Genomic DNA, 9,971 nt, shown 5'->3' on the forward strand with positions numbered 1-9,971 from the left:
TAGTCAAACTGCTTAGAATCAGCACAAATCTATTCATTGTGAAAATGATTACATTTATTCAGTTAAAAACTATAGTTAAAATATGGCTAGCTGTGGAACAAGCCATATTACGTAAGTCACAATGTATGAGATTGAAACAAACTGTATTTATTGATAAATATATACAGCTGGTCATTGTGTACACATTCAGTTTATAGTGAATACTACAGAAATCTTACCCGTTTCATACTTTATGCATCAAACTCTATAATCCAAATGGATGCAAAAATTATATGCAAGTCAAATAAATAAATCTCATATTTAGACCTATTAATAATTTTTTGCAAGCTACATTTCCATCATTCTCTATATCTACGCCATCCCTCCTGTGCATGTCTCTCAGCTGTCCCTGCCTTGCACACTTTATTTCCTCCAGTTGAAGTCCTCTGTCTCTCTCAATCACCCTCTCCAGGGGATGTTTGTTGGGCTCGTCTGGTACAGTGGATGGGGAAAACCCTCCAGACTCCCATGGGCCCTCAACCCCTGACACACCCCAGTTACACACTCATGTATCAGTAGGCCAGCTGAAGAGCGCTCTTCTACAGCAAACCTCGAGCCCTGCTCCGTCTAATAGAGTGTAGGGAGTGTGTCTCAGTGTGTGTGTTCATTTCCTGCTTCATTCTGTTTGTATTTCCACAGCCAAAGACATTTTCAGTTATCTCTAACACCACTATTCTGCATAATAATAATATTTCATGAAAGGTACACTATGTAACTTCTGGCCCTTTAGCGACATTACAATTACAACATTGTTTTGGTTGCTAAGGTATAAAGGGTATAAAGCTCTGAGGGATTCGAAATGTTGTAAAGCCTTAGTCTAAGGCTTTACAACATTTCGAATCCCTCAGTTCTCGCCATATCCAAAAAGCCAAGCCAATGTTGATTCTTGTTTTATTACGAGCTCTGTCGCTTTCTCTTTTTGCCAGCAGACTCTCCTCTGTTCGGCGTTTTTTTTTTAAACAAGTGATTTAGCTGCTTCATGCCAATCTTTCCCAGTCGTTGTGAACGACAGCCAACCTATGCTACTCCTGCACCATGACCATACACACGTCAAAGTAGCCAGAGCAACTTTTCTCTATATGAGACGGGCCGAATTTCCCGCGAAAACCATCCCGCCCCGTCTAAAATATAAATATACGTTTTGGAAGGAGGATTGATGATGATGCACTGACTCGTTATTTAAATTCTGAATAAAAAAATGTACATGGTGTACCTTTAAGCATCCACCTATTTCTAATTTGCTGCAAAATACACTTAAATTAGGCAGATACACGTTTCAACAGCCTAAGAAAAACTATATATTTGAATGCCAATCAAAAGATTAGGGTCAGTAAGATTTTTTTTAAGTGAGAGTAAAGACATTTATACCGTTATATAAATATTTTTGTAAAAAAAAATTTTTTTATAACATTACACAATATTTTGGTTTTATATTTTTATTTTATCAAAAGTGACAGTAAAGAAATTTATAATGTTACAAAAGATTTATATTTCAAATAAAAGCTGTTCTTTTGAACTTTCTATTCATTAAAGTATCCTGAAAAAAATGTATCACAGTTTCACACAAATATTAGTCTGCACAACTGTTTAATTGACTAGCAATTAATAAATGGCATTTATTCACACATCTAGGAGTCACACCATATTAAAAAAAATGTATGTTAAAGTGTTTTTTAAAAGTTAGTTTCTAATATGTTTAACAGTGTTTTAGCTACTCTTTGTTGGCTGGATATGTGCCCTTGCACTTCATATCAGTTTTAGGGTATCTCTTTATGTAATGAATTGTATTATGTGCACATTTTGTGGTGCTAACATAACGCTAATGTGTACCTGTAGTTTTGGCACCATGGTGACAGTGTGATTGATGCTGTCTAACATCTCACCATCTTCAGTGTGCTGTGAGAAGTAGTAGTGTCCTTTTCTAATCTTTTCCTTTGACTCAATCCTTCTTTCTCTGTTTCTGTTTCCTTCACAAACTCACATTCTTCCTCTCCGCCATCTGTTCTGGTCTGTGTACTCAAACATTAGCACCACTGATGGCGGCGTGGTGGCCTTGACTCTTGACCTAGCGGTTCAACCAAGTGCCGAGGGAAGTCGTCGGCGCACCCGTCGATACATGCCAGGGGATCCTGCAGGGAGTCGCAAAAACAGTGAACGTTTCCGTACTCAACCCATCACAGCTTGTGAGATAAAGGAGAGTTGTGGGTATGGAGACAGCAGTTGCTTGTTATGATTGTCATTAACCTTTTTTCATGTGACAAAAACCATTAAAACATGCACATGCTCTATTATATATATATATATATATATAAAGATTTTTTGAGGATCAAATCATCATATTAGAATGATTTATGGAGGATCATGTGGCACTGAAGACAGGAATAATGGCTGCTTTATCATCACAGGAATATTTACACTAAGTGAAAAGTGAAAATTCATGTGATAATAAAGCAGCCATTATTCCTGTCTTCAGTGTCACATGATCCTCCATAAATCATTCTAATATGATGATTTGATGAATGATGATTTAAAAATATATATATTTATTTATAATAAACACTACTCCAGTCGATTTGCAATGAGAAAAGGGAAAAGAATGAGTTCGGTAAAAAGCGGATTGGAAAAGCTAACGGCACACGTCCTAACTCTCCATGCAGGATTTCTTTTGTTATTTTGTCTCGCTCAATCAGATAACGGTGGGCGGAGTCAGTGTAAATAGCCTCTGCCATCATTGCGGGCTACTTGAACTTGGTGTAAATAGACACTAGGCATATCAAAATCGAAAACAGATTTAGTTGTAATAATATTTCACAATATTATGTTTTTTACTGAGATCAAGAGCTCATTAAACATTGACATATCTTAAGTAACATTTCAGCACTTTCTTTCACTTACTATATTTTACTATTAATTATAGGTTTAAACGTTGTTGGATCAGGAAAATACACCCTGCATAGCAACAAATAAATGTTTAAGAAAGTGCTGTGTGTGTGTTTGTTGATACTTAGTCATTTAAGAGTAAAATCCTTTCACTATCATAAATACCTGGAAGATATTAACAAATGCCAGATATCATACTCAGCACAGTCCTTTCCTTTGAGTCAGGAAATGAGTTCAGCATGTATCCCTTGTGCTTGATAGGATCATCAAACAGGGTGTGTGTAAGAGCTCATAGTTTTAATAGTTAGCATTATGTCATGCATATAACCTGCACAGATGTGTCTGAGTGAGTGTGTGTGTCACAATGCCCATATTGCAGGAGAGGCTTCTTAAAGCAGATCTAGTGTGAAGTCATCTTAATACTTTTTTCTGTATACCATGTATGTGTATCACTTCCTTTGCATGAGAAAGACTGAGTGAGCAGTTGAATGTGAGTTTGATTTTGTGGTCCTTCCTTTTACTTTGAGACTTCTCATAAAGTTCTTCATTTCACAGAACGATGGACGATGAAAATCAGGACACCTCGCAAAGTAAGTGCTTAACCTACAATTTTACACTGTTAAAAATGATAATCAACTAAAAGTCAACATTAAGTCTTTTGCTGCTTTTTAATTTCAGTTAAAAAAAAGTGGTGGCAAAGTAAAAACCTGCAAGTGAGAAACTCTGAAAACTCACTAAATCGAGTAGACATAATTGTGACAAGCTAAATTGATGAAAACAGAGAGGATGTTATAATATTGAAGCATTTTTATGAAGTGTTTCAGATTTTTGATGAAATTCAGTATTCATACACTATACCGTTCAAAAGTTTGGGGTCAGAAAGATTTTCAGCATCATTACTCCAGTCTTCAGTGTCACATGATCCTTCAGAAATCATAATAATATGCTGATTTGCTTCTCAAGATTTTATAATTACAATATTTATTTGAAATAAAAGTATTTTGTAACAATGTAAAAGTATTTACTGTCACTACCGATCAATTTAATGCATCCTATTTTTTTCAACAAAAAAACAATCTTACTGACCCCAAGCCTTTGAACGGTAGTGTGTGTGTGTGTGTGTGTGTATATAGGTGTATATGGAGTTTTTTTTTTTTTTTTGTAAATGGTTGTTTAACTGTAGTCTGTGCAGTCTTTTCAAATTTTGCAACTCTACCGCTACATAGTACCATTGCAATGCAATACACATAGTAAACCAAAACATAAACACACTCTTATACACTTTTACTCATGCACATATTCTGAGTAAGTGGATACTGTCATAAACAGTTATAATGACCTCTGTTTTATTACTGGTGAGTGGATAAATCTTACAAGGCTGTATCAGAGAAAGCTTAAAGTGTTATAAATATAAGCCATGCTTTTTAGGACAGTAATTTAGTGACACTTGCATAATAATCTAATTCCTTAAAAACACGTTTAGTATAAAACTTAACATGGGGAAAGGAGGAATGATGTGTGTATTAGGTTTAGGGTTAGGGGATAGAATATACAGTTTGTACAGAATAAAAATCATGTCTATGGAAAGTCCCCATGGAAACACAACATGTGTGTGTGTGTGTGTGTGTGTGTGTGTGTGTGTGTGTGTGTGTGTGTGTGTGTGTGTGTGTGTGTGTGTGTGTGTGTGTGTTGAGATCAGCAATAAATCTGCCAGTCAAGAGAAGTGTACGCACAGGTGAAGAATACATCTGCCAGACTGTTTGTGCATTTGGCCAAACACAGAGCAATGAGTTTATGAGCGCGTGAGAGAACATGTATGATATGTTTGTTAGTCATTTAGTGATCTCACACAGAAATTTCACCATCATGATCTCAGGGGAATCAAATGCGTATAGGTTTAGATAGCTATAGTTTGTGGACAAATGAATTAGTCCCCAGAACTAAGCTAAATCTGACAACCTTTTTAGGGATGTCCTTAATTGCAAAAATCGTTCTGAAAAGCTAAATGTATTTTAGCGGTAGCGTGTGAATTACAGTTACGTAACCTTTCTACTATATAAAACAGTATGTTATGTCCTCAATTAGATATGTGTGTGTGTGTGTGTGTGTGTGTGTGTAGTGTGAATCAGCAGGATCTGTTCAGATTGTGCCACAAGTAATGCAGTCTGTTATGATGTGTCAGTTTCGATTAGCTTGGCATTTCTGTTGCTCTAAAATGCATGTGTGTGACTTGGAGATACTTTTCCCCTTGTAATGTTGTGCTTGCTGTTTTTCTTGCAGTGGATGTAAAGACAGATGACAGAGCCAAGATGAGTGTAGCTGCCAAGATGTCTCTGTTTAAAGTAGGTGAAACAAGAGCCCACCGTATCTCTTTAGCAACTGCTGCTGCCTGAATAGAAAAAGGTCATTGCCATGGATGGAAAACACACACACACACACACACACACACACACACACACACACACACACACACACACACACACACACACACACACACACACACACACACACACACACACACACACACACGTGTATCAGAAATCACACACATAGAACTCATTCTCACATACAAAAATGTTTTTAATCTTCTTGAATGTGTTGAGGATAAAGTATATTTATACATTTTAAAAAGCATTGTGATACTGAAATTTTGGAGTAATCTCTCTCTTTCTCTTTCTGCTCCAGTATGTTTTTTCCTCTCTGTTCTTATGCTTTGTGTTTGGGTCGTAGGTGGTAATAGGACACCTGGAGTGTTTGGTTACCGTATGACCCACTGGGTTTCATTTGTTACTGTGACTTCCTTACCGAGACTATCAGAGCAGGATCTATTTAATTCATCCTGCAACTGACCCATTTCACCAGAGACAGAGATATGAAAAAATTGCATTGCAATTGCATTTTCTTGGTGAAACAGAAAATACAGGGATTGTTCTCCTAACAATGACAATTGTGCCATTAACTCACTCACATATTGATGTGACAGAAATGATATTAATTTCTTACATGGAACACACAAGTAATTATTTTTATGTACAATGAAAGTGAATTGTGACTAAATATGGGGTGACACGTCTTCACACAGCATACAGTATTCATCATATTCAAAGTATATGGCAACATGAATGATGTTGCAAATATGCAATGACTTCTAACATAATTGAGTTTATGAGTTTACTTTTTGGTCAGTTTTTGAGTTTGATGGCTCCTAGTCACCATTCACTTTCATTGTATGGAAAAGAGCAGCGTGAACATTCTTTTAAACATCTCCTGTTGTGAATCAAACAGATTTGGTGAAGCATGAAGTATTTGTGTAAATAAAAAGGAATTTAAAGTAATTACGTTTCTCTACGCAGTTAAAAATTATGTTTTGAATCGACACATTTCAATTTTTCAAATTACAGTGCCGTTCAAAAATTTGGAGTGAGGAAGAATTTTGCAATTTTTTGAAAGAAGTCTCTTATGTTCACCAATGCTGCACATTTTCGATCAAAAATACAATAAAAACAGTAATACGGTGAAATATATATATAATTTCAATTTAAAATAACTGTTTTCTAAATTTATTTATTTTAAAATGTAATTGATGTCAAAGCTGAATTTTCAGCATCATTACTCCAGTCTTCAGTGTCACATGATCCTTCAGAAATCACTCTAATATGATGATTTGCTGCTCAAGAAACATTTCTTATTATTATCAATGTTGAAAAAAATTGTGCTGCTTAATATTTTTGTGGAAAACATTTGATAATTTTTTCAGGATTATTTAGAAAAATGAAAGTTCTTTTTTAAAATATAAATATTTTGTAACATTTAAAATGTCTTATTGTCACTGTTAATCACTTTAATGCTTTGTTCCTTAATAAAATCAATAAAAAAAGTCTTACATATCAAAAAAGTAAAAGTGACTTTTTTGGTCAACTGTATCTCTTGGTGAATTATTAACATGTCTCGCTCTCTCTCTTTTAATTCCACCATTTAAATCTTTTTATTACATTGTTGTTTTTCTATCAGGAATTGGAGAAGACAGCTTCACCCGAGGCGTCCTTGTTCCTCAAACCTCGCTCCAGTAGTAGTTTCCATGAGCGCAGAGCTCGCCGCAACAACGATCCTCGAGCACTCACTCAGCCAATCACCTTTGAGGAAACAGTGATGGCAGCGAGGTGGGCAGGACTTCATTATACAACATGCTCATTTCTTGCACCTTAATACGCTTACAGAAGCAGTGCCACTGCCAATTTAAGAAGTACTTCTACAAATGAATGACCTAATTCACTGTCTATTGTTCCTCCTTCAGTCCTCATTTGGGTGAGGCAGGTGAGCCTGAGGCAGAGGTGGAGGATGATGCTGGCACTAAACTGTCTATGAGTGAGAAACTGGCTCTCTTCAATAAACTGTCTCAGCCCATATTGGGTGCTGTGGGGAGTCCCGTGAGAGACGGCAGCCCACTAGAGGCCTCTGAGAGACGCAGACAGAAGGGTGCGCGCTACCGCACACAGCCCATCACTGTGGATGAGGTCAATTTGGTAAGTATATTTGGCGTGCATGAACATATAGCTCCGCTTGTCTGTGATCACTTGGCATAGTCTTTATTTGCCACTTGTCCAGTCATCATGTTGTTTTAATCAGTGTGTGTCAGCTTCAGATCTGGTGACCATGAAAAAAAAAAAAAAAATATAAATATATATATAATAATTAAAATAAAAACAATAAAAAAGGAAAAACACAGAAAAAATATTTTCTTTTTATTTTATGTTCATGAGTTTCCTTCATTTTCAGATAATTGGAACTTCTGGTAATTGGTTTGGTTTTCAGCATTTTGGACTTTTTTACCCTAATGTCAGTTTGCTTAAAACTGTTTATTTAAGCAATAAACTATACATTTCATCCACAATATATTTTCTAAAAAATAAATCTTAATAATTTTGCTCTGTTAAATTATGTTTGTGTGAAGGATGTTCAGATATTTCCTACTAGAAAATAAAGTAGAAATATTGGATATTGGGAAGAAGATTTTTTTCACAGCAAAACTTTCATTGAACACATAAGTCATGCTTAAGCAACCTGCTGATGACACCAGCATCCAAAACACAACACAAGCCATTTTTCTTGTGACTTTAACTTCTAGAGTACCTTCTCTGTCTTTTCCAGAGATGTTTATAAGCCTTTCTTCCACTTTAGCTTCAGAGAGAGCCTGTTCAGCTTCCTCATCTTCATCTGACTCCTCACCTCTCTGACCGACAGCAAGCTGAGTCCATCAACCTGAAGCCCAGTGAAGTGCGTCTCTCTGGGCCGAGCTCTTCACAGGAGAGGCGTTCCTCCTCCGAACTCCCCTCATCACCCCATCTGAAGCTTACAGCAGGCAGCAACTCCCAGAATGCAGTGCAGATTAAAGGCATCTTGAAAAAGAGCTCTTCCGAGGGAGTGGTGTGGAGGAGTGGAACCAGAGACAGAGACGACCTGAATGGACACGGCCTGGAGAAGAATGGGGGAGAGAGGAGGGAGAGGGAGGTGAAAGAGGAGAGACATATGTCAGCTGCGGGTCCATCTCCGGCCCGTCTCTCCAGCGCTCCCTGGAGGCAGAGGGGAAGGAAGGAAGAACACGGCAGAACACGAAGATCTGCGCCGAAGCCTGAGGAATGTCCATCTCTGTCAGAAGACCTCCAGATCACAGAACAGAGCAGAGACTCAGACATCACTGACAGGTTCTCTCGCTTTCAATCCCTTGCTCTTTGTGTTTATTGTCAGATATACAGTACCATTCATTTTGGGTCAGTAAGACCCAGTACCAGTTTTTTTTTAAAGGAATTATTACTATTTGCTTTTATTCGGCAAGGATACATTAAATTTGTGAAAAGTGATAGTTAAGGCATTCAGTTTTTCAAAGATTATTGGATCAAAAGTTAGAAAATTGGTTCATTGCTGGCTTGAAACTTTGCAAATCCAATACTGGTATGGTGGCCAGAGTTGGGTTGTTACTCTAAAAAAGTAATTAATCACTAAACTACTAATTACATCTTCAATAGTGTGATTAGATTGCTCTACTAATTACTCTCTCTATAAAGTATCACTTATTACTAATTACTTTCTAAATCCCACATCAACCTCGACCAGTTGAACAACACAAGGATAGACATGAAACTGCTCTTTTAATTCTTTCATGTAAATACAATAAAATTGCATTTTTACAAAGTTATTCTTGAGCTGACCAAGGTTTTTAAAGGGAGAAGTTCACAAAAGTGCTCCTGTACCAAAGCTGTATACTCATGCCATTGTGGTAATAATACATAGAGAGTCTCATGTTAATACCCCAAAGCATTGCTAAGATACTGCCTAATTTCCTGATTTGTGTACTCACCATAAAAATAGCCGACGTGCTAATTTTAAACAACATAGTATGAGGATTATGTACCTCAAATTAGATGACAATCTGATGAAATCTATCCACCTTATTTTTAACATAAGTGCAGGCACGGCCATTTGTTACACACAAGGCTGTTTTCATTTCTTACAAAAACAGTCTGTTATGCTGCTTGATATTGCAAACTGGTATTTGTTATTAAATTATTTTAAGTTATGGTTTGATATGGTATGTTTTAGAGCAAATTCATCACTGTTTGGCTCCTATTAAATGAGAAAGTCTTTTTCACAGGCTGACAGACTCAAGAGTAACTAAAGAAGAAGAGGAGGAGCAAAGTGCTAAGGCAAGGTGCAATATCAGTGTAAACAGTGGGCCACAGGTGTGTGTATGAGATGCTAATTTAATTGTGTTTTTACAGACACCTGAAATATCAAAGCATATTTAACTGGGTGATATTGACTAGGAGGTTTATTTGTATTTCTGTGTGTAAATAAATACATCAGCATGTGTGTTTGAGGTCAAATATGCTAGCATGCAGTATGTGAGTCACAACTCAATATCTTTGTTCTCCCTGATTTCCACACTGCCCCCTGTAGGATGAGACTGTCAGTACAGCTGAATCTACTCCCCAAACTCAATGCTGGGTAAGATTGCTATGTGAGTTTATACAGAATGTGTTTCAGTTACTTTAACT

The 9,971-nt window shown here is 36.7% G+C and overlaps 1 protein-coding gene across 8 annotated transcripts in view; it reads left to right on the forward strand.

Moving 5' to 3' along the window:
• svilc (supervillin c) overlaps positions 1-9,971 on the forward strand; it is a 32,408-nt gene that overhangs the window by 7,164 nt on the left and 15,273 nt on the right. For 3 of the 8 annotated variants that reach the window (XM_081384782.1, XM_081384783.1, XM_081384784.1), the window contains exons 2-10: positions 452-616; positions 2,068-2,244; positions 3,475-3,509; positions 5,200-5,261; positions 6,931-7,079; positions 7,214-7,442; positions 8,098-8,621; positions 9,569-9,656; positions 9,874-9,921. In XM_081384782.1, the coding sequence (XP_081240908.1) occupies positions 452-616; positions 2,068-2,244; positions 3,475-3,509; positions 5,200-5,261; positions 6,931-7,079; positions 7,214-7,442; positions 8,098-8,621; positions 9,569-9,656; positions 9,874-9,921 (1,477 nt within the window). The remainder of the gene's footprint in view (positions 1-451; positions 617-2,067; positions 2,245-3,474; positions 3,510-5,199; positions 5,262-6,930; positions 7,080-7,213; positions 7,443-8,097; positions 8,622-9,568; positions 9,657-9,873; positions 9,922-9,971) is intronic. The other 5 variants (XM_081384785.1, XM_081384786.1, XM_081384789.1 and 2 more) reach the window with 3 other exon arrangements.

This window comes from Scardinius erythrophthalmus, assembly GCF_964197995.2.
Source record: "Scardinius erythrophthalmus genome assembly, chromosome: 1".
NCBI lineage: Eukaryota > Metazoa > Chordata > Actinopteri > Cypriniformes > Leuciscidae > Scardinius > Scardinius erythrophthalmus.